This window comes from Nerophis ophidion, linkage group LG13, assembly GCF_033978795.1.
Source record: "Nerophis ophidion isolate RoL-2023_Sa linkage group LG13, RoL_Noph_v1.0, whole genome shotgun sequence".
NCBI lineage: Eukaryota > Metazoa > Chordata > Actinopteri > Syngnathiformes > Syngnathidae > Nerophis > Nerophis ophidion.
This window is the reverse complement of record NC_084623.1, coordinates 46,487,276-46,512,876: the sequence shown is the minus strand read 5'-3', so window position 1 is coordinate 46,512,876 and position 25,601 is coordinate 46,487,276. Positions and strand designations below refer to the sequence as shown.

Below are 25,601 nucleotides of genomic sequence, written 5' to 3'. Positions count from 1 at the left end.
ATATACAAAACACTATAGAAGTACAAAATACAAATACTGTACAATATACAGAGCAAGACAGGAGTAGCGAAGTAATAAATAACAATCGGTGACGGACGTATTGCACTCGAAGGGTAGTATTGCACAGTAGGGTATTAGGGCATTATATTGTATAGGGAATGTCAATGTGTGTTTTTGTATAGATATTGGATGATTTAGAGCAGGTGTCGGCAACCCAAAATGTTGAAAGAGCCATATTGGACCAAAAATACAAAAACAAATCCGTCTGGAGCCGCAAAAAATGAAAAGCCATATTACATACAGATAGTGTGTCATGAGATATAAATTGAATTATGAGGACTTTAAGGAAACTAAATGAGCTCAAATTTTACCTACAAATGAGGCATAATGATGAAATATGTACATACAGCTAGCCTTAATAGCATGTTGGAATCGATTAGCTTGCAGTCCTGCAGTGACCAAATATGTCTGATTAGCACTCCACATAAGTCAATAGCATCCACAAAACTCACCTTTGAGCATTCCTTTCTCAACGTTATAATTTTAGTGAACAAAATGAGACAGAAAAAGAAGTGGCATAAAACACGTCTTAGAAAGTCGGAGAAAGTTATACATGTATACAAACTGCGGTGAGTTCAAGGACCGCCAAAATTAGTAGAACAAAACAGCACTCGCCAAATACTCGAATCAGTGAAGCATGTTTAATATAAACAGAGTGCTTCATAGCAATTAGGGAGGTTTGTGTCATGTTTGTCCTCCTACAGAAACTATATTAAAACAAAAAATATGTTTTTTCCCCTGACAATTTCCCTTTTTCATATATTTTTGAAAAAGCTCCAGAGAGCCACTAGGGCGGCGCTAAAGAGCCTCATACGGCTCTAAAGCCGCGAGATACAGACCCCTGATTTGGAGCAATAGTCCTCAGTTTTTTTCACCAAGTACCACCTCAGAAAACACTTGGGTCTCTTTAATACCATAAAAATGACTAACAGTTAAAATACAGTAGCATAGTAGTCCTAAGTATTCATGAAAAACATGGCTGAGGTTTTATTTAACCAACAAGTATATTTAGTATTTGTGGCCACTGTAACATTGCACAACCATCAACAATGACACTCCATGTATTTACATACTTCTTTCGCATCCCACAAGATGGAGCCTGCGTACCACAGTTTGAGAATCACTGATTTCGAACATTTCTTTGTACGCAGGAACAGACGGTGATGACGGGAGTATCAATGGTACCAGTAATGACGGGGCCCACCAGGGGGCAGCAGCAGACATTTTTATAGAAAATACAACTCCTAAGCAAGGACAAAATCTCTGGTTAGTGCTGGTTATTTGGTTTTCTCCTTGCCCTTTGCTTTAAGTACTGTATTATTTTCTTTCTTTTCTAAATTCTGATATTTTAATCCTGTCAACAGGTTCATCTGTGACAGTCCATCAGAACTGGAGGAACTAATGGAAAGTCTTCACCCTCAAGGAGTCAGAGAGAGTGACCTGAAGGCAAAGATAGAAAACATGTAAGTTGATGCATAAACGCTTATGGAATTAAAAGAACATGTCTCTACTAAACCTGTTTGGTTTTGATGTCTTAGTCAGTCTGTCTGTCCAGGTATTTCCTACGTTGTTGAAAAATATACATTCGAAAATGAAATGCACTTGAGATTGTAACACCGTGTTATCAAGCCAGTGACTAGTTACTAGGAAAAATCTAATATTTCGCCCTCCCACCAACTCTCCACGGCGACTATGCATCCATCCATTTTATACCGCTTGTCCCATTCGGGGTCGCGTGGGTTGCTGGAGCCTATCTCAGCTGCATTCGGGCGGAAGGCGGGATACACCCTGGACAAGTCGCAATCTTATCACAGGGCCAACACAGTTAGACAACATTCACACACTAGGGCCAATTTAGTGATGCCAATCAACATATGGTATCATTTTTGTATAAAATTGTTATTCAAAAAACACCTCTGCATAATATTGTCCCTATTAACATTAAAAAAATAAATATGAATCAACTTACAACAAGAAATAACTTAACATTGTTTTAGGTGTTACAGAAAAGATTTAAATTGCAGCAATTTGCATGACATTACAAAAAAAATCCTAATCAACCTGTGAAAAAAAAAATGACCCACATGAACCATTCGTTATTAAAAATAAAATGAAATAACAAATACATTCAAATTTATCAGCAACTTTAACTCAGAGCACACTATACAAAACAACGTAACCTATGAAACAGGAATGAATACTGCAGATTTTTTATTAATTTTTTTAATCCAAAGGAAAAAGTCAGGATTAATGTTTATCTACAATGTGCATGTCACAGCTTCAACGCATAATACTGAATAATACTGATAATGCATGTTTTCCGGGGTCACACGCGTTTGCCCCAGCATCTCTCGTCGACCCATTATTTGAAAAGGACTGTACCAAGCAATAGCAATGAAAGTAAATATGATGCTGATTCTTTCTCCTTGTACAGGTACCAGGACATCATGCACTCTATTCATCTGACCCGCAAGGAGAAAGTGGTCACTCGGGCCGCCGATGGGGACACAGAGCTGCTGAAATATCTACGCAGTGATATTCAGGAGATAGCCTCACGCCTCCTGAAGGGTGGTCTGGGGTACTTTGATGACGACGCGGACATTGAAGATCAGGTAAGCAGGTTTAAAGTGTCCATCACTGCAGTTCACACGTTCGCTTTGCTTTGGTTAGTCAAAACAAACTGTGCTGCCTAATAAGTGGATCAATGATGAATATCAAAATATGCAGCTCAACAAGGAACCAGGGCCTAGCTTAAAGCACTAAATGCCCTGAAATTGTTTAGTTGAAATTAATTGAATGCACAGGTGCAATGCCACTTGTTGCTCTTTTGTTGAGATGAGCAGTTAAAGGGGCTGTTTGCAACCTTTGGCTGCAGCCTAGAAGTTGTAAAAAAAAATTGAAGTGTTGTATTATATCCCTTCCTCTTCAGGTTTGAGCACATAAACTATGCCCCATATAACAAACAAGCATAGTTATGTATAGGAACACGACGATTAGACGACGTTGACAAAAATCAACCATAACTTGACGCAAAAAATACATTTTTCAGTGACGTCACACTCTTGCGTTTTTCCGGACAGCAACTAAAATAAGCGAGTCATCACGACCAGTAAATGGCAAGCAACAATATATAAAATTGTAAATTGTTCTTTGGGAGAAAAAAAAAAAAACCCAGTGTTTTTAATGCCTTTTAATTTTCATTTTAATATTCTAAAATTGTTATTTGAGTAAAATAAGAAACAACTTTTATTTATTATAGGATTTTCTGTTAAAAGGAAGCTAATGATGACTTTTGTTTGTGGTCCTCTTTATTTTGAGAAGTATCAAATTTGGTAAAGGTACCAAAATGTTATCGGGACAACTGAGCAGCCTATTTCATAAATATTTCTGTATGAAGTAGTCGTCCTTATTGTTAGTTAGCACACGCCTAAAGCATTCGCAAGATGAATTTAAAACGCCTGTGAATAAATTAGAGCGACTGGCAGTTATTTAAAAAAAAAAAAAACGAAATAAAAACCTGTTCCATCCATCCATCCATTTCCTACCTCTTATTCCCCTTTGAGGTCGCAGGGGGCGCTGGCGCCTATCTCAGCTACAATCGGGCGGAAGGTGGTGTACACCCTGGACAAGTAGCCACCTCCATCGCAGGGCCAACACAGATAGATAGACAACATTCACACTCACATTCACACAGTAGTTGCCAATCAACCTATCCCCAGGTGCATGTCTTTGGAAGTGGGAGGAAGCCGGACTACCCGGAGGGAACCCACCCATTCACGGGGAGGACATGCAAACTCCACACAGAAAGATCCCGAGCTTGGGATTGAACCCAGGACTACTCAGGACCTTCGTATTGTGAGGCAGACGCACTAACCCCAACCTGTTTTTAGCACAAAATACAAATAAACTTACAATTCCTCAGCAAAACAAAACAAGTCCGCATAGGAAAAAACGGTATTAAGTGACTTTGTAATTCAATGAAGTCCCCAATATTTTTTTTCGTAAACTACTGTTATGCTGTAGAGTTCTCATTTTGTCCTTTCGTGCAAGTGAAAAAGTCCAATTGTGTAGATTGTATGACTCCTTCCTAACTGCCCTTTGCTTCCTGTCCACAGCTGGAGACAATGGACACCCTGAAAGAATTAGGAGAGAGTATCATTACAATTCAGGCATGTGTGATCAAGAAGTTTCTGCAAGGATTCATGGCCCCGAAGCAGAAAAAGAAGAAAAAGCAAGCAGGGGAAGAAAACAACAAAGCTGAGGAGGTGGACGAAGAAAAGAAACTAATAGAAGAGGCCAAGGTGTGTATGAAAATATGCCTAGACAGTGGAATTATCTTAGGTTTAATAACATTTTTGCTGCTTCAACATGAAAATGTTGCCCAGTATTTGGAAAATTTTAACCATTGTTCACGTAAAATGAATCCCCTTAGGTTGCAACGGCAGTAGAGAAGTGGAAGACAGCCATCCAAGAGGCCCAGACCTTCTCCCGCATGCACGTGTTGCTGGGAATGTTGGATGCCTGCATAAAGTGGGACATGTCTGCAGAGAACGCCCGTTGCAAAGTCTGTCGGAAAAAAGGTAACGTATTGTCAGTAGAATCATTTGAGACTAGTGATAAGATAGACTTGTCCCCTATTTGAATAATAAACAAATATAGTGTGGTCTCAAAGTGAACTCTTCGGTGTTCTTTCAGGGGATGATGAGAAACATATCCTCTGTGATGAATGTAACAAGGCCTTCCACCTGTTCTGTCTGAGACCTGTGCTGCACCGTATACCTGAAGGAGAGTGGTTATGTCCGGCCTGTCAGCCGACAGTGGCCAGACGTGGCACACGCTCAAGGTAAGTGTTTTCATCAACAAGCAGTGACAGTCTTGTTGATGCGGTGCCATAGATCCTTTTCAGTCCAGTGCCACTTAATCAAAACTACAGTGGAAAAAGATCAAAAGAGTAAAATTCTGATCCTCAGAGATTATAAACAAGACAGCGATGAGGAAGATGATGATGATCAGGAGGAGTCTGAAGAGGAGGACTCTGACGAAGAGGATGATGACGAGGAAGAGTCTGAATACAAGTCTATGGGCCACAGCTGTGAGTGTCATCATTCATTATCATTATTCTGTCGTCTAATGAACAACTCAGTGTCAGGATCTTCTATGCATATATTTATATTAAATTAAATTGAAATGTTAATTTCAAACCTGCACAGTACAACAAAACACTGTTTGTTTTTTTTACATTTTGGCAGAGATATTTGTGCAAGGCTTGAAAAGGGGTTGGATGAAGGTAACCTACTGACATTACTTGGCTTCACAATGTCAAAATGAGTAATTTCAGAAGGAGAAAAACATCTGTTTAACACAAAAATTTATTCATAACTGAAGCTGGTTAGAATTATTTAGCACTGACCCCCATGTGGATATCATTAACATTTGTGTAAATGCTGTAGTTTCAAAGGACCAGGTGATTGTTATTGCATTTGGCAGAGTTAAAGGTTGGTGGAGCACCTGGTCAAGTACCCCACTACAATTGCAGAAAACAAGTCGAGGAAAAAGCACCAACATCAAACAGAGAGCTTTTGTCAAAGTCATTGTTAAATTGTTTTACTACTTACCCAGGTCCAATAATCAAAGTTCAGATGTCCAGGCTACAACAGTTGGAAGGCCAAGCTAAGGCTAGCAGAGGCCAAGCCTTAGTCAGTCTGAGGCTAGCATGGATCCAGGCTGTGGCAGATGGAAGGCCAAGATGAAGCTAGCAGATCCAGTCTGAAGGCAGTGAGAGGTCAAGCTGGGGATAGGATAGATCCAGGCTGTGGCAGATGGAAGGCCAAGATGAAGCTAGCAGATCCAGTCTGAAGGCAGTGAGAGGTCAAGCTGGGGCTAGGATAGATCCAGGCTGTGGCAGATGGAAGGCCAAGATGAAGCTAGCAGATCCAGTCTGAAGGCAGTGAGAGGTCAAGCTGGGGATAGGATAGATGCAGGCTGTGGCAGCTGGAAGGCCAAGATGAAGCTAGCAGACCCAAACTGTAGGTAGTGGAAGATGCTTATAATATCCCAACCCCTCTCACTCATTCCACATTTAACAAGCAATATAATACAAGAACAATACTATATAAACAAAAACAAGAAAAAACTCCTGTACACAAACAATACGATAGTACCACTGTTACTATGAGACAAGACGAGACAAAACACACACATACAGGCCCAAATACTCTCTGACCATACACCTCTCTCCCATCGCTCTGTGCTGAGGGCAACTCTCTTTCCTCCTCTTTAATCCAAACAATGGCAGCAAATACACTTACATATAATAAGTGTCAGATAAACTGGAGTTCTAAAGCTGGATATTATCTTTAACCCCCCAAAAAAGGTTATTAAATGTGTATTTCTGCAATTGTTTCATGCAAATATTAAAGCTGGGGTACCTAAGTTATATTCTTTAACCCCCCAAAAAAGGTTATTAAATGTGTATTCCTGCAATTATTTCATGCAAATATGCGTTTGCCTGTATTTTGATAAACGCTTTTCCTTTGTACTACTAGATCAGCGGTGTACAAACTTTGTCTACTGATGGTCGCATACTGAAATATCAAATGATGCAGGGCCCCATTCATTTTCTACCGCTTGTCCCATTTGGGGTAACAGGGGGTCGCTGGAGCCTATGATATATTTAATTGTAAATATCAGTACAATACAGTTGACCCAGGCCACATTGCGCTTTTAAGTTTGTAGGTTCACTCTTTTGCAGATTGTTTTTTTAGTATGTGACATGTATTTTTGCCCTCAATTAAGTATTTTGAAGCACAAATTTTTCTAAATGAACTGAAAATATCAAATCTACAGTAATATTGGCATTAGATGAGATGAGGGCTCCTAAAGTCATTATAGTACATATGTCTAATGTTTGTATTATGGTTATTATGTTGGATTTAACAAGTACAAAGGTGACTAAAAGGTGGTATTCCATGTGTAGAAGGCTCTCATACAATAAAAACATATTTAAAAAGTCATAAACAAGTTGTATATGATTTAACTATGAAAATATTCCATCTATAATTAATATTTCCTACTTCGAGGAGATTTGTTTCTCATGGTTTGACCCTGAACCAATTAACCGTAATAAATGAGGGACTATTGAACACAATTTGTTATTTTAAGAAAAAAAACACAAGCCTGCATTTCAGCTTTGTGTTATTGGTGTCAACACCTAAAAGTGTTTCCTGTTGCTTTACATCACTTTGCTTTTTTGTTTAAATTTTAGTTTTTTTCCTCAGGAATAGTACTTTATAGAATGTGCCAGGGGCCTTCTAAAAAATAATTGCTGCTTCCCAAAAATAGCTCTTGTGTCACCCACTCCTGCACTAGATGGAGCGAGTTGGGGTGTCTCATAGTTTGAAAATATCAGATTGATGCAAGGGTGTTTAATATTCATATGCGACAGTGAGCTATGTTTTGTAGTCTTGCACTGATCAAAACGTTTTTCTGTGAAATTGGTGATTTTTTTTTTCATATTTACCATATTTTTCGGAGTATAAATCGCTCCGGAGTATAAGTCGCACCTGCCGAAAATGCATAATAAACAAGGAAAAAAACATATATAAGTCGCATTTTTGGGGGAAATTTGTTTGATAAAACCCAACACCAAGAATAGACATTTGAAAGGCAATTTAAAATGAATAAAGAATAGTGAACAGCAGGTTGAATAAGTGTACGTTATATGACGCATAAATAACCAACCGAGAAGGTGCCTGGTATGTTAATGTAACATATTATGGTAAGAGTCATTCAAATAACTATAACATATAGAATATGCTATACGTTTACCAAAATGTCCCTCCTAATTGCTAAATCCGATGAAATCTTAATCGTCTAGTCTCTTACGTGAATGAGCTAAATAATATTATTTGATATTTTACGGTAATGTGTTAATAATTTCACACATAAGTCGCTCCTGAGTATTGCACCCCTGGCCAAACTATGAAAAAAACTGCGATTTATAGTCTGAAAAATACGTTAATCGATCATAACAGTAATGTTTTTTCTGTCTTCATCTTTTGTTTTTTGCTCAACAGTGAGATCCAGGAAGAAAAGTAAGCAGTCCTCAAAAAGTTCTAAAAGTAAATCTAAAAAGAAATCGTCCTCAAGCAGTCAGAGCAGCAAGCAGAGGACTGGTCCCAACATCCCTGCAGACATAGATGAACTGGTAAGAAACCAACTGGTTCGTTAATTGTGCAGGTGTGTACTTTTTGTGGCTATTTAAACGTTGCCTGCGTGTTGTTTTCTGCAGGTGCGTCAGACTTCCCAGTCAGGAGTGCGCAGACAGGTGCGAGAGATGGAGAAGTGTGAGGAAATCCTCAAGAAACTGACAAAGTTCCGTTACAGTTGGCCTTTTAGGTGAGTGGATCTTTTTTTACACAAAAGAACTTAGGCTAGTCAAGTTATGAGAATTTCAGTAGTCGATACGAATACCTTTGAATTTCTAAGATGCTCGATACTTACCATATTGTTCGTACTATAAGGTGCACTTAAAATCATTTGATTTTCTCAAAAATCAACAGTGCACTTTATGACCCAGTGTGCTTTGTGCATGTTCTAATTCTGGTTATGCTTAGACTGCATTATGCATTCATCCTCTGTTAATGCCATTTCTAGTATAAAGTAGTGTATAGTTCCGAAGTCAGTGTTTTTCAACTTTTTTTTGAGCCAAGGGACATTTTTTTCCACTGAAAAAATCTGCAGGCACACCACCATCAGAAATCATTAAAAAAAAAAAACTCAGTTGACAGTAAAAAGTCGTCGTCGCAATTGTTAGATATAACTTTAAACAATAACCAAGCATGCATCACTATAGCTCTTGTCTCAAATCATGTCACATCACACCTGGATTTTTATTGAGTTTTTGGGTGTTTTCCTGTGTGTAGTGTTTTAGTTCTTGTCTTGCGCTCCTATTTTGGTGTTGTCTTCTCTTTTTTTGGTATTTTCCTGTAGCAGTTTCATGTCTTCGTTTGAGCGATATGTCCCACGTATGCTTTGTTTTAGCAATCAAGAATATTTCAGTTGTTTTTAATCATTCTTTGTGGGAACATTGTTGATCGTCATGTCATTTTCGGATGTACATTTTGGACGCCGTCTTTGCTCCACAGTAAGTCTTTGCTGTCGTCCAGCTTTCTATTTTTGTTTACTTAGTAGCCAGTTCAGTTTTAGCTTCGTTCTGCATAGCCTTCCCTAAGCTTAAATGCCTTTTCTTAGGGGCACTAACCTTTTGTTTATTTTTGGTTTAAGCACCTTTTTACCTGCATTCTGGCTCCCGCTGTTTCCGACATCTAGTAAGCAATTAGCTACCTATTGATTTGAAAGAATATAACATAGTTACTCTGCCGAGCTCTATTCAGCACCGATACTGAACAACAACACATAATTTGCAGACTATAATTAGTGGATTGCAAAAAATAGTTTTAACCCAAATAGGTGAGATTGGATAATATTCCATGGCACACCAGACTGTATCTCACGGCACAGTGGTTGAAAAACACTGTCCTAAGTAATCTGTCAATACACTCGCTATTGAAGCACTAAAAACTACCAGTACAACAAAGATGACGGGTGAAAAGACGCTGTAGAAATGGAGCCATGAAAATAAGACCCGCCCACTAAACGCTGTATCCTGAAGAGACGATCAGAAAGCAGCTTGACATCACGTCATGGTCCGTAAAACATAATATATGCAAAATGCTGACCAAAGAACCACCATTAATGTTACGTAGACGACAAGGAAGTGTTTTAAGTGTAGGAAAAAAAATCATAATAGGACCCCTTTTTACACGGCAGTAAAACAGCTGATCAAACAAAACAGAAGTCTTCGTCATGAACCCATTAGCTGCAAAACGGTAATTGTACTACGGTGGAAAGCTCAGTCCAAAATGAAGGGCAATACATCACCTGCAGTGAGTAAAGTCATCCAAAAGATGGCGCCACATCACAAACAGTAATACATTCAGTGTCTTTACTTGTTTAGTTGTTTTTTTTTTTTGACTCTTTGCATTATGGTTGCCAGTGAAGAAAAATTAGCTGCACCACAAGATTTATTAGTGTAGGAAAAAAGTAGTGACTTATAGTTCAAAAAGTACTGCATTTCCCTTTACTTTGGAAGCAGACAAGCTTGATTCATTAGGCCTACAATGTTATGTCAAATCTCTACATGATTTGTGCAAGTATCTACACTGTATTGCCAAAAGTATTTGGCCACCTGCCTTGACTCACATATGAACTTGAAGTGACATCCCATTCCTAACCAATAGGGTTCAATATGATGTTGGTCCACACTTTGCAGCTATTACAGCTTCAAATATTCTAGGAAGGCTGTCTATAGGGATTTTCTACCATTCTTCCAAAAGCGCCTTGGTGAGGTCACACACTGATGTCGGTCGCTAAGGCCTGGCTCTCAGTCTCTGTTCTAATTCATCCCAAAGGTGTTCTATTGGGTTCAGGTCAGGACTCTGTGCAGGCCAGTCAAGTTCATCCACTCCAGACTCTGTCATCCATGTCTTTATGGACCTTGCTTTGTGCACTGGTGCACAGTCATGTAGGAAGAGGAAGGGACCCGCTCCAAACTGTTCCCACAAGGTTGGGAGCATGGAATTGTCCAAAATTATTTTGGTATCTAGGAGCATTCAAAGTTCCTTTCATTGGAACTAGGGGCCCAAGGCCAACTCCTGAAAAACAAGACCCCACCATAATTCCTCCTCCACCAAATTTCACACTCGGCACAATGCAGTCCGAAATGTACCGTTCTCCTGGCAACCTCCAAACCCAGACTCGTGCATCAGATTGCCAGATGGAAAAGTGTGACAGATCAGTCCAGAGAAGGCGTCTCCATTGCTCTAGAGTCCAGTGGCGACGTGCTTCACACCACGGCATCCCAGGCTTTGCATTGGACTTGGTGATGTATGGCTTAGATGCGGCTGATCGGCCATGGAAACCAATTCCATGAAGCGCTCTGCGTACTGTACGTGGGCTAATTGGAAGGTCACATGATGTTTGGAGCTCTGTAGCAACTGACTGCAGAAAGTCTTTGCACTATGCGCTTCAGCATCCGCTGACCCCTCTCTTGTCAATTTACGCGGCCTACCACTTCATGGCTGAGTTGCTGTTGTTCCCAAACCCTTCCATTTTCTTATGATAAAGCCAACAGTTAACTTTGGAATATTTAGGAGCGAGGAAATTTCACGACTGGATTTGTTGCACAGGTGGCATCCGAAGACAGTTCCACACTGGAAATCTCGGCCTATTCTTTCACAAAAGTTTGTAGAAACAGTCTCCATGCCCGAGTGCTTTATTTTATACACCTGTAGCCGGGCCAAGTGATTAGAACACCTGATTCTGATCATTTGGATGGGTGGCCAAATACTTTTGGTATTCCTAAAATGCAGAGGTGGGTAGTAATGAGCTACATTTACTGCGTTACATCTACTTGAGTAACTTTTGGGATAAAATCTTCTTCTAAGAGTAGTTTTAATGCAACATACTTTTACTTTTACTTGAGTATATATATAGAGAAGAAACGCTACTTTTACTCCGCTCCATTTATCTACATTCAGCTCGCTAATCGCTACTGACTGTCATCGATCTGTTAATGCACGCTTTGTTTGTTTTGTCAGACAGACCTTCAAAGTAGGAGCTATCACATGCCTGCGTTTCACCAATCAAATGCAGTCACTGGTGACGTTTGACTCCGTTTTACCAATCAAACAGAGCCAGGCGGTCACATGATTAACTGCACACTTTTTTATATAAACCTTTATTTATAAATTTCAACATTTACAAACAGTTGAAAATAATAATCAAAGTCAGTACAAAACAGTATAAAAACCGTACAAAACAGCGTCAGAGGGTTGTAAATTCAAAGTAAGTAAAATAGAAAGCAAAAAATATATATATATAAAGTAAACAAAGTTCAAAACCATAGGCTCACTCAATCTCAGTAAAGAACTTAAATTTGGAAAACAGCATCATCTTTTTCACAGCTTTTTGGTTGTTAGAGGTAGAGTGTTTTAATGTAGAGTTCTAAGTGTTTTTTAAAGGCACAAAAAACAGGTTGGGTATTGAGAAACTTAAATTTATGAACATAAAACTTAGCCAATAGTATAATGGGGTTGCAAAGGTAAAATTCATTTTCATTTTTTTTTTCAATACAGTGTAAAACCAAATATATATTATTTAATGTATATTATTGTTTTAGTTGCTTAATAGATATCCCTGGCGCTGAATTTGTTCATTGCTATTTTTATGTTTTTGTGCATTACTTGTTGCCGTCATTAAACAAACAGTTTACTCATTAGTTACTCAGTACTTGAGTAACTCAAGTAAATATTTGGGTGACTACTCCTTACTTTTACTTGAGTAATACATCTCTAAAGTAACAGTACTCTTACTTGAGTACAATTTCTGGCTACTCTACCCACCTCTGCTAAAATGAAATAACAATTTTTTGGATTCTCAAACACGTGCGGTTGATTTGGTCCTAATTGCTCCGTTAAATCTTCTCCAGGGAACCCGTGTCTCCAGAGGAGGCAGAGGACTATCTGGACATCATCACCCAGCCCATGGATTTCCAGACTATGCAGAGCAAGTTCAGCCAAAGTGCGTATCGTCACGCCCAAGACTTCCTGGAGGACATGAAGTTGGTCTTCTCCAACGCAGAGGAGTACAACCAGCCGGGCAGCGCCGTGCTCTCCTGCATGGCCAAGACCGAGCAGGCCTTCACCGAGCTGCTCCAGAAACTGGTCCCTGGCCTCAGTTACCTCAGGCGTCGCACACGCAAACGCATCATTCAAGCTCCAGCGTCATCAGAGGATGAGGAGCAGGAAGAAGAAGAAGAAGAAGAAGAAGAAGAAGAAGAAGAAAACAAAGAAGAGGAGGAGAGAGTGCCGCAGAAGAGGGTTCAGGATAAGAAATCGAATACAAAGAAAAGCAGTAGTAGACGGCGAGGTCAGAATGTGGAAAGCGAAGATGAGGAGGGAGAAGAAGAAGAGGAGAAAGCGCCGCAGAAGAGAGTACGGAATAACAAATCAAATACAAAGAAAAGCAGCAGCAAACGGCGAGGTCAGAATGTGGAAAGCGAAGATGAGGAAGGAGAAGAAGAAGAAGAGGAGAGAGCGCCGCAGAAGAGGGTTCGGAATAACAAATCAAATACAAGGAAAAGCAGTAGCAAACGGAGCGGTCAGAATATGGAAAGTGAAGAGGAGGAGGGAGAAGAAGAAGAGGAGAGAGCGCCGCAGAAGAGAGTTCGGAATAAATCAAATACACCGAAAAGCAGAAGCAAACGGAGCGGTCAGAATGTGGAAAGTGAAGATGAGGAGGATGCTGGTAAGAGAAGAAGTAAGAGGACCTCTTTCAAAGCAAGCGGGAAGGATGACCGGGATCAGGCCAGCGATGGCGAGCAGAACACTCGCAGTACTCGCCAGCGGGGGGGCGGGGCAGAAGCTGACCGCGCCAGCAGTGATGAAGAGCGGCCGAGGCAGCGACATTCCAAAAGACAGAAACGCTCATGAAGCTTTTTTTTTTTGCTTAGTGAACAGACTGCCTACCAACTTTAAGCTGGGAAGCAAAACCTTTTCTCCTTTTTAAATTTCTGTTCATATTTTTTTGAAAGATACCGAGAGAAAAGTGATTTATATTTGTAACATGTATGATTGGTGTTTTCCTTTTTTGTCCCCGTTGCCACCACGGAGAGGTCCTCCGAGCTCTTAGACACGAGCAAACGCAGCTCAGTGCACCTTCTTACTCTCCTGCAGACGGTAGCATGGAAGTGCACTTGGATTCTTTTCACATGACTTCCGTGAGCCTTCCCAACTCCCGTCTCCTCGGTAGATGGAAAAAAGACGATGCCCGTGTAGTTAGGACCTCATGAACACTTCTAGATGATGTACAATACCATGAAACATAGGTTCTGTGTATGTGACCACATCAGATGCAACTTCTGTAAACTCTCCCAAAACTCAGTGGGTGTGTCGTGATTTTTGAACCAGCAAGCTCAGTTCAGTGTAAAAACAAAAAAACAAAAAACACACTAGTACCTCAAAAATGGAGGGCACTATTTTGTGGAATAATGTACCAAACATGCCAGCAGCCGCAGGACCACTTTTTGCGGAAGTAATGTGCATAAACATTTGTACAACCATGTTTTAAACAACAAAAGTTTGTTATCTAAAAGGGTATTTTTTTGAATAGTTTATATTTTTTGCACAATTTTTTTTTTTCGTTTTTGTAAATGTTTAATCAGGGCTCTCTTATTTGTAAGAACATGTATAAAAAAAAAAAGCTATCAAACCTGGCAGGAAGTCAATTGTGTCACATTTTTGTAAAGAACACCTCAGTGATGATTAGTTATAAACAAGTAGTGGTTGTCTTGCTGTGTCTTTTCTGGCTCGCCAGGTGGCGCTCTTCTCTTGATTTGAGCAGTATTTCAGTGTCAACTGCTGGTACTTAACGCCAAACAAGAGGAGACGGAAGCAAGCCTTTAGTCCTCCAGTGTGCATCCTGTGTTTGTTTCCTTCATCCATAATGCAATGATGTCAAAAATCTCAATTGCATCATTTGTGCAACAAAAGAGTGGAATTTGACTCCCCAAGATGACACCTGTCTTTAACTGTAAATGTCGCTTACCCACCCTTTTTATACATATATTTATAGTTTAGACAGGTTTCTGGAGTATTGACATGACAAGATTTTCCAATAAAGATTATGAGTAAAATTTGGATTTGTTTGTTTTTTATATATATATGTAAATGTGTATATATAGGTATAGTGCAGGGGTCTTTAGCGCCGCCCTAGTGGCTTTCTGGAGCTTTTTCAAAAATATATAAAAAATGGAAAAGATGAGGGGGGAAAAAACATATCTTTTGTTTTAATATGGTTTCTGTAGGAGGACAAACATGACACAAACCTCCCTAATTGCTACAAAGCACACGGTTTATATTAAACATGCTTCACTGATTCGAGTATTTGGCAAGCACCGTTTTGTCCTACTAATTTTGGCGGTCCTTGAACTCACCCTAGTTTGTTTACATGTATAAGTTTCTCTGACTTTCTAAGACATGTTTTATGCCACTTCTTTTTCCGTCTCATTTTGTCCACCAAACTTATAACGTTGTGCATGAATGGACAAAGGTGAGTTTTGTTGATGTTATTGACTTATTTGAAGTGTGCTAATCAGACATATTTGGGCACTGCATGACTGTAAGCTAATCGATGCTAACATGCTATTTAGGCTAGCTATATGTTCATATCGCATCATTATGCCTCATTTGTGGCTATATTTGAGCTCATTTAGTTTCCTTTAAGTACTCATAATTCAATTTATATCTCATGACAATATTTGTATGTAATATGGCTTTTAATTTTTTGCGGCTCCAGGCAGATTTGTTTTTGTATTTTTGGTCCAATATGGATCTTTCAACATTTTGGGTTGCCCACCCCTGGTTTTAGTGTATATGTATACATACATATACATCCATACAGTACAGGCCCAACGTTCGGACGTCTCATTTCAATGCGTTTTCTTTATTTTCATGACTATGTTGTATATCAGGGGTAGGGAACCTATGGCTCGGGAGCCAGATGTGGCTCTTTTGATGACTGCATCTGGCTCTGGGATAACTCTGAGCTGGCATTGCTTAACACGATAAATAATGAATAATTCCACTTGTAATCACAGTGTTAAAAATAATGTTCAAAATATAAAACATTTTCATGCATTTTTAATCCATCCATCCAACTTCTACCGCATCTGTTCAAAAAGTTGCGTGAATGGTAAGAAGTTACTTGTTTATTATTGGTTAGTGTGGGGCTTGCCCTCCTGGGGGTTCTTCAGACCACCAAGCACCGACATGAGAGCCAGTTTCAGGGTTACAATATTGTTTTATTTTTCAATAAGTCTCTCAGTTGCTTTCCAGCAATTGTCTTTTTCTCTTTCGTTTTCGCTCGCGCTCTGGCTCCAGCCCCAACCCCGTCTCTCCTCCTGGCTGCTGCTTATAACAGAGCGACAGGTGATTAGATAACAAGGCCCAGGTGGGCCATTTACGCACCTGTCGCTGATTCAGAGGCCGGTCCTGGCACACCGCAGTTCACTGCAGTCCGGCAGGCCACGCCCCCTCCACAGTTAGCCTCAGAATAACAATGTTATTACAAAGAACAAGAGACCTATTACACTCTAGAAATGTTGGTCTTACTTAAAAATGCATGCATTTATTTGTGTTCAGTGTTAAAAAAAATATTATATGGCTCTTACGGAAATACATTTTAAAATATTTGGCCTTGTGGTTCTCTCAGCCAAAAAGGTTCCCGACCCCTGTTGTAGATTGTCACTGAAGGCATCAAAACTATGACACCTGTGAAGTGAAAACCATTCCAGGTGACTACCTGTTACAAACAGTTGAAAATAATAATCAAAGTCAGTACAAAACAGTATAAAAACCGTACAAAACAGCGTCAGAGGGTTGTAAATTCAAAATAACTAAAATAGAAAGCAAAAAAATATATATATATATATATAAAGTAAACAAAGTGCAAAGCCATAGGCTCACTCAATCTCAGTAAATAACTTAAATTTGGAACACAGCATCATCGTTTTCACAGATTTTTGGTTGTAAGAGGTTGAGTGTTTTAATGTAAAGTTCTAAGTGTTTTTTAAAAGCACAAACAACAGGTCTGGTATTGAGAAACGTACATTTATGAATATAAAACTTAGCCAATAGTATAATGAGGTTGCAAAGGTAAAATTCATTTTCAAATTTTTTTTCAATACCGTGTAAAACCAAATATATATTATTTAATGAATATCATTGTTTTAGTTGCTTAAGAGATATTCCTGGCTCTGAATTTGTTCATTGCTATTTTTATGTTTTTGTGCATTACTTGTTGCCGTTATTAAACAAACAGTTTACTCATCAGTTACTCAGTACTTGAGTATTTTTTTCACAACATACTTTTACTCAAGTAAATATTTGGGTGACTACTTACTTTTACTTGAGTAATACATCTCTAAAGTAACAGTACTCTTACTTGAGTACAATTTCTGGCTACTCTACCCACCTCTGCTAAAATGAAATGACAATTTATTGGATTCTCAAACACGTGCGGTTGATTTGGTCCTAATTGCTCCGTTAAATCTTCTCCAGGGAACCCGTGTCTCCAGAGGAGGCTGAGTGACTACCTGTTGAAGCTGTTCAAGAGAATGCCAAGAGGGCGAAAAAGTAATCAGAGCAAAGGGTGGCTATTTTGAAGAAACTAGTATATAAAACGTGTTTTCAGTTATTTCATATCCCACCTCCGGGAGAACTTCGAACATGTTAAGAGGGAGATGCCGGTCATTAAGTCCAAGTGGACCACGTTTCCTGCTTCTATTGTCGAGGCAGCCGATCGGAGCTGTGGCCGCAAGGTGGTTGGTGCCTGCCGTGACGGTAATCCCAGAACCCACTGGTGGACACCAACTGTGAGGGATGCCTTCTAGGTAAATAAGGAGTCCTATTGGGTCCTTTTGGCTCATGGGACTCAGAAGGCAGCGGACAGGTACTGACAGGCCAATCGGTGTGCGGCTTTGGCGGTTACAGAGGCAAAAATTCGTACATGGGAGGAGTTTGGAGAAGCCATGGAGAACCACTTCTGGACGGCTTCGGGCTGCGGTTGCTGAGGTAGAAGCTCCTCTATGGTAGTGCTTCGGGGTGGATGAGATCCGCTCGGAGTTCCTTAAGGCTCTCGATGCTTTGAGGCTGTCATGGTAGACAAGACTCTGCAGCATTGCGTGGACAACGTGTGCGTTGCCTCTGGATTGGCAGACTGGGGTGGTGGTTCCTCTGTTGAAAAAGGGAAACCGCTGGGTCTGTTCCAACTATCGTGGGATCCCACTCCTCAGCCTTCCCGGTAAGGTGTACTGGAGAGCAGGCTACGTTGGAGAGTCGATCTTCAGATTTAGGAGGAACAGTGTGGTTTTCGTCCTGGTCGGCAACTGTAGACCAACTTTATACTCTCGACAGGGTCCTTGAGGGTGCATGGGAGTTTTCCCAACCAGTCTACATGTGCTTTGTGGACTTGGAGAAGGCATTCGACCGTGTCACTCGGGAAGTCCTGTGGGGAGTGCTCAGAGAGTATGGTGTATCGGACCGCCTGATTGTGGCGATCCGCTCCCTGTATGATCAGTGTCACAGCTTGGTCCGCATTACCGGCAGCAAGTCGGACTTGTTTCCAGTGAGGGTTGGACTCCGCCAAGGCTGCCCTTTGTCGCGGATTCTGTTTACAACTATTATGGACAACATTTCGAGGCGCAGTCAGGGCGTTGAGGGGATCCGTTTTTGTGGCTGCAGGTTTAGGTCTCTGCTTTTTGCAAATGATGTGGTCCTTCTGGCTTCATCGGACCAAGATCTCTAGGTCTCACTGGATCGGTTCGCAGGTAAGTGTGAAGCGACTAGGATGAAAGAAGTCCGAGTCAATTTTTCTCGCCCGAAAAAGGGTGGAGTGCCATCTCCGAGTTGGGAAGGAGATATTGCCCCAAGTGGAGGAGTTCAAGTACCTCTGGATCTTGTTCACGAATGAGGGAAGAGTGGATCATGAGATCGACAGGTGGATCGGTGCAGCGTCTTAGAATAGAACATAGAATAGAATATATATTTATTGTCATTGTACATTTGTACAACGAAATTGTATGCAAACTAATTCAGTGCAAAATCATACTTAAAACTATAAGAACGTAGATAAATAAAACCATAAGAACATAGATAAATAGATAAAAATACATGAAATTCATAAAAATACCAAGCATACAGCTCACGTGCACAGTTCTTATTGTTATCTTGTGTTCAGTAATACTATTGATCTCGGGTAAAAAGTGTTTTTAAAACAGTTTGTCCGGCATTTTATTGTCCTGTATCTCCTGCCTGAGGGCATCAGTTCAAAAAGTTTATGTCTTCAGTAATGCGGACGGTGTATCGATCCGTTGTGGTGAAGAAGGAGCTGAGCCGGAAGGCAAAGCTCTCAATTTACCGGTCGATCTACGTTCCCATCCTCACCTATGGTCATGAGCTTTGGACAAGATCACGGGTACCAGCGGCCGAAATGAGTTTCCTCTATCGGGTGGCGGGGCTCTCCCTTAGAGATAGGGTGAGGAGCTCAAAGTAAAGCCGCTGCTCCTCCACATCGAGAGGAGCCAGATGAGGTGGTTCGGGCTTGGGCCCCGTCCGGCTGGTAAGGGACCACGGGGAAGACCCAGGACACGTTGGGAAGACTATGTCTCACAGCTGGCCTGGGATTCCCGGGAGGAGCTGGGAGAAGTGGCTGGGGATAGCCACTTCTGCTTAGGCTGTTTCCCCTGTGACCCGATGTCGGATAAGCAGAAGAAGATAGATGGATTGATATAAATATATATTTATGTATTTATATACATAAATATGTATATAAATGTATAGTTTTATAAATAAATATATGAATATATATATATATATATATATATATTTATTGATATAAATATATATAAATAATATATATATGTAATATATGTATATGAACTTTCACAGTATCATGTTAGACCGGCTCGAATTCCATTGCTTTCGTCCTCTCCAAGGTTCTCATAGTCATCATTGTCACCGACGTCCCACTGGGTGTGAGTTTTCCTTGCCTTTATGTGGGCCTACCGAGGATGTCGTAGTGGTTTGTGTTGTGGTTTGTGCAGCCCTTTGAGACACTAGTGATTTAGGGCTATATAAGTAAACATTGATTGATTGATATTATGTTAGATCCACTATGGACTGGACTCTCACACTATTAACTAGATCCACTCGACGTCCATTGCACCGGTCGCCCAGGGCGGGAGTCGCCATAACTGTGGTCCCCGCCAAGGATTTTCATTGTATCCCATTGAGTTTTTTCTTGCCCTGATGCGGAATCTGAGCCGAGGATGTCGTCGTGACTTGTGCAGCCCTTTGAGACACTTGTGATTTAGGGCTATATGAATAAACTTTGATTGATTGATTGATATTTATAAATATTATATTTATACATATATATATGTATATATTTATACATATACTTTGTGTATTTGTGTATATATATATATATATATATATATATGGAGGTGTGGGAAAAATCACAAGACTACTTCATCTCTACAGAACTGTTTCATGAGGGGTTCCCTCAATCATCAGGAGATTTTAATGGAAGCATTCACATACAACGGTTTATATAGGGCACAGAGTGGGTGGGTACAGGCAGGCGTAGGGTGTGGTGATTGGCTCATGTGTTACATAGGAGGTGTTTCCGTCTGTGGCGGCATGTTGAAATGATTTCACTGCGCTTGTTGAGGGATGACAGGTCTGGATGCTATATGATAAACAGTTTTGTCTTTTAAGCATAGGTTGCATATTTTATTACCACTGTTGTAAGGTGTGCTGGATGCAAGAATTTGCCATGTTATTGAATATTCAACGTTATTGTCTTTGAGGTTCCAAATGTGTTTGCTGAGTTCTGTAGAATTCCGCAAAGTCTGGTTTCTAAAGGAGGCCTTGTGATTATTCCATCTGGTTTTAAACGCTCCTTCGGTTAATCTTACGTACGTGTTGGATGTGCTAATGTCCTTGCGTGTTACCTTTGCTTGGTAAACGACTGATGTCTGTAAGCACCTTCCGTTGAGAGGGCAATCAGGTTTTTTGCGACAGTTAGATTCCTTATTGGTTTCAGAGTCGTTTAGTCTGGGGGTAGGCAGTCCTTTTGTATATACTTTGTTGTGGTTTGAAATGATTTGTTGTATGTTATTCATACAGCTGTAGCTCAATTTAATGTTGTTCTTCTTGAATATTTTTCTTAGGGTGTTGCCTTTGGGGAAGTGCTTGTCGATCAGAGTGAGGGACTTGTGGCCGATATTGGTTGAGACGTTTTTGCTGAATGGGGGGTTGTACCAGATGATGTTGTTTCGTTTTCTGCTCTTTTTTGGTTGGTTTCCTGGCATATATATATATATATATATATATATATATATATATATATATATATATATATATATATGTATATATACATATATATATATATATATATATATACATATATATATACATATATATATATATATATATATATATATATATATATATATATATATATATGTATATCTTAATTGGATTATCCAGAGAATAATGCTCGATACCGTGGTAGAGCGCAAAATGTATGTGTGGGAAAAATCACAAGACTTCTTCATCTCTACAGAACTGTTTCATGAGGGGTTCCCTCAATCGTCAGGAGATTTTAATGGAAGCATTCACATACAATGGTTTATATAGGGCACAGAGTGGGTAAATACAAGCAGGCGTAGGGGCGTGGTGATTGGCTCATGTGTTGCCTAGGAGGTGTTTCCATCACAGACAGCCAAAGACACATGAGCCAATCACCACGCCCCTACGCCTGCTTGTATTTACCCACTCTGTGCCCTATATAAACCATTCCACTTCCAAAGACATGCACCTGGGGATAGGTTGATTGGCAACACTAAATTGGCCCTAGTGTGTGAATGTGAGTGTGAATGTTGTGTGTCTATCTGTGTTGGCCCTGCGATGAGGTGTCCAGGGTGTACTCCGCCTTCCGCCCGATTGTAGCTGAGATAGGCGCCAGCGCCCCCCGCGACCCCGAAAGGGAATAAGCGGTAGAAAATGGATGGATGGCACTTCCAAAGACATGCACCTGGGGATAGGTTGATTGGCAACACTAAATTGGCCCTAGTGTGTGAATGTGAGTGTGAATGTTGTCTGTCTATCTGTGTTGGCCCTGCGATGAGGTGTCCAGGGTGTACACCGCCTTCCGCCCGATTGTAGCTGAGATAGGCGCCAGCGCCCCCCGCGATCCCAAAAGGGAATAAGCGGTAGAAAATGGATGGCTGGATGGATGTATGTATGTATGTGAATGCTTCCATTAAAATCTCGTGACAATTGAGGGAACCCCTCATGAAACAGTTCTGTAGAGATGAAGAAGTCTTGTGAATCCCCCCCCCCCCCCCACACACACACACATGTATATATATATATATATATATATATATATATATATATATATATATATATATATATATACATACATACATACATACATACATATATATATATATATATATATATATATATATATATATATATCCTGCGATGAGGTGGCGACTTGTCCAAGGTGTACCCCGCCTTCCGCCCAATTGTAGCTGGGATAGGCGCCAGCGCCCCCCGCGACCCCGAAAGGGAATAAGCGGTAGAAAATGGATGGATGGATATATATATATATATATTTATATATATATATATATATATATATATATATATATATATATATATATATATATATATATATATATATATATCTATATCGTCGTCTTGCGGGTTCCATGGAGCGCCAAGGAAGGACATGATTTTGAGCAGGTTTGACTCGCTTTATTTTCCCACACAAGCTTGTCGGCGGTCGGGTCGTTCTTCCGCTGTGTCTCCCGTCTCCCTCTGCTGCTCGCTCCGCCGTCTGTTTTTCAGCAGCACATACTTCAGTCCGCCTCTTCTTGTCTCCGTCTCCGTCGTTGTATGTGTTTTTCTCGCTCCGCACCATCACCAGCCCCGTTCTCTCCTCGATCTCCCCTTTTATACAGCATGAGGAGATACGTTAATCGTGATCAGGTGCGCGATCCACACACACACACACACACATATATATATATATATATATATGTATATATATATATATATATATATATATATATATATATATATATATATATATATATATATATATATATATATATATATATATATATATATATATATATATATATAAAGTCTGTTTAAACAATGAGTTACTACATCTTTAAATATGACACGTGAGGACTAAAGTGTCCTTTGGAGAAAGTGACACACCAGACGTTATTAATGCAAGGCGTTTATGTGTCCAGACATATAATAAGCGAAATGTGAGTCATCTGGAAATGTTCCTGACGGATGACACTTCATACATTTTATGGAGGGTCAAAATGGGACAAAAGGTAATAAATATATATTTAAATAAATGCTTCAACGTGTCATTGATAAGTGAAATAAAACATGTAAATATGTCAATTTATTTAATGTAAAATCTCATTTAATGTTTGATGTCATTATTTATTAATTTATCAAAATATTTCATGAACCTCTGGGAAAAAATATAACAAAGAGATACATCTATAAATAATTAGTTGCATTTTTCATTAATTAGAATGAAATACATAACTGTGTCCATTTAGTCCATGTAAAAATACATTTCATTATTTCATCATTCAATTAGTATTAATGTTTTTTTAATTATTTAATGAACCTGTGCATTACAGAGGGCCAGATTGGACACAATTAAATACATATTTTAATCTTTATATAGTAACTTAAATGTGTCATGACAAATAATAATTAAGTAAATAATTGTGTTAATTAATTAATTTATTTAATGTAAAAAAAAATCTTTATTTCATGATTTTATAATTAATGACACATTTAACTTAAATTACATTGCTTAACTTTACCTAAGTGGGTCATTAAATAAATTGTGGAATACTTAAATCATGGTATAAATAATTAAATTAATAATAAAAATAAATGTACATTTATATTAATTAAATATGTAATAACTTCAATGTGTCATGAATAATAAGAATTAAGTAAATAATTGTGTTATTAGATGTGTAATTAATTTATTTAATGTAAAAAAAAACATTTAGTCATTTAATTCTTTATGACATGATTTTATAATTAATGACACATTTAACTTAAATTACATTGCGTAACTTTACCTAAGTAGGTCATTAAATAAATTGTGCAATACTTAAATCATGACATAAATAATTAAATAGTTAAATTAATAATAAAAATAACTGTACATTTATATTAATTAAATCATTGCACATTAAATAACATTTATGTTTCTAATTCCAATCAAAATTAATTTATGACACATATATGTTGTTATGTAAAGATTATTAATTGATTACATTATTTAACAAATAAATATACTTTTACTTAAAATGCATTGATGACACAGAAAAACTTAGTTAACGCTGAAGTAATTATTTCAAGATTCGTTTAATTTTGCCTTGTTTAACCCCGCATGACATTTAGCTGCAATGTTTTTTTAAAGCGTTGCCAAGGCTGTGCACGTCAAGGAGACGCTAATGGATGTGACGCTCGGCTGTGATTTCAGAAATCATAAACACAGGACATATTCACGCAGTCACACAGAGGCTGAATGTGCTCTCGCGTAATTACAATATGGCAATATGGAAATTGTGTGTGGGATAAATACTGCAGAATGACCTCTGACCTCACACATGTTGAGTCCGTCTCCAGAGCCAGATTATGCAACACGAGCGTGCAGAACAGTGCAATACATTTTCCCAACATGGTCACTACTGCCTAGTTTCTCTTGTTATATTCAATCAATCAGTCAATGTTTATTTATATAGCTTAAATCTCAAGCGTCTCAAAGGGCTGCACAAGCCAAAACGACAACCCAGATCCCACATAAGGGCAAGGAAAAACTCACAACCCAGTGGGATGTGAATAAAAATTATTGACGTTATGTTCTTATTTGTACTGTTATATTTGTATTCTTATTGTTGCTTGTGATAATTTCCATTTTATTTCCATTTATACCCCCATTATTTACTTTTTTCTTTTAAAATTCAATCACAATTCTGTACGCTGCTGCTGGAATTAAAATTTTCCTGAGGGATCTTTCCTGAAGGAATCAATAAAGTATATATTTATCTATCTAGAGCAGGGGTCACCAACCTTTTTGAAACCAAGAGCTACTTCTTGGGTACTGATTAATGCAAAGGGCTACCAGTTTGATACACGCTTAAATAAATTGCCAGAAATAGCCAATTTGCTCAATTTACCTTTAACCCTATGTTATTATTAATAATTAATGATATTTATCTTTGTGGAAACACTGATAATCTTAATGATTTCTCACAATAAATATATATTTTTGATGACATGTTTTAAATAGGTTAAAATCCAATCTGCACTTTGTGAGAATATATAACAAATTGGACCAAGCTATATTTCTAACAAAGACAAATCATTATTTCTTCTAGATTTTCCACAGCAAACATTTTAAAAGAAATTCAAAAGACTTTGAAATAAGATTTAAATTTGATTCTACAGATTTTCTAGATTTGCCAGAATATTTTTTTTGCAATTTTAATCATAATAAGTTTGAATAAATATTTCACAAATATTCTTCATCAAAAAAACAGAAGCTAAAATGAAGAATTAAATTAAAATGTATTTATTATTCTTTTCAATAATAAAAAAAAAATACTTGAACATTGATTTAAATTGTCAGTAAAGAAGAGGAAGGAATTTAAAAGGTAAAAAGGTATATGTGTTTAAAAATCCTAAAATCATTTTTTAGGTTGTTTTTTTTCTCTGAAATTGTCTTTCTGAAAGTTATAAGAAGCAAAGTAAAAAAAAAAAAAAAAGAATTTATTTAAACAAGTGAAGACC

The 25,601-nt window shown here is 38.7% G+C and overlaps 1 protein-coding gene across 1 annotated transcript in view; it reads left to right on the top strand.

Moving 5' to 3' along the window:
- Positions 1–14,819, top strand: part of baz1b (bromodomain adjacent to zinc finger domain, 1B) — a 33,504-nt gene extending 18,685 nt beyond the window's left edge. Inside the window, exons 12-21 of the mRNA XM_061919061.1 lie at positions 1,212–1,326; positions 1,425–1,523; positions 2,495–2,672; positions 4,176–4,361; positions 4,493–4,640; positions 4,756–4,903; positions 5,031–5,152; positions 8,136–8,266; positions 8,351–8,457; positions 12,611–14,819. Coding sequence (XP_061775045.1) covers positions 1,212–1,326; positions 1,425–1,523; positions 2,495–2,672; positions 4,176–4,361; positions 4,493–4,640; positions 4,756–4,903; positions 5,031–5,152; positions 8,136–8,266; positions 8,351–8,457; positions 12,611–13,613 — 2,237 coding nt within the window. The 3' untranslated portion in view covers positions 13,614–14,819. The remainder of the gene's footprint in view (positions 1–1,211; positions 1,327–1,424; positions 1,524–2,494; positions 2,673–4,175; positions 4,362–4,492; positions 4,641–4,755; positions 4,904–5,030; positions 5,153–8,135; positions 8,267–8,350; positions 8,458–12,610) is intronic.
- The last annotated feature ends 10,782 nt before the right edge of the window (positions 14,820–25,601 follow it).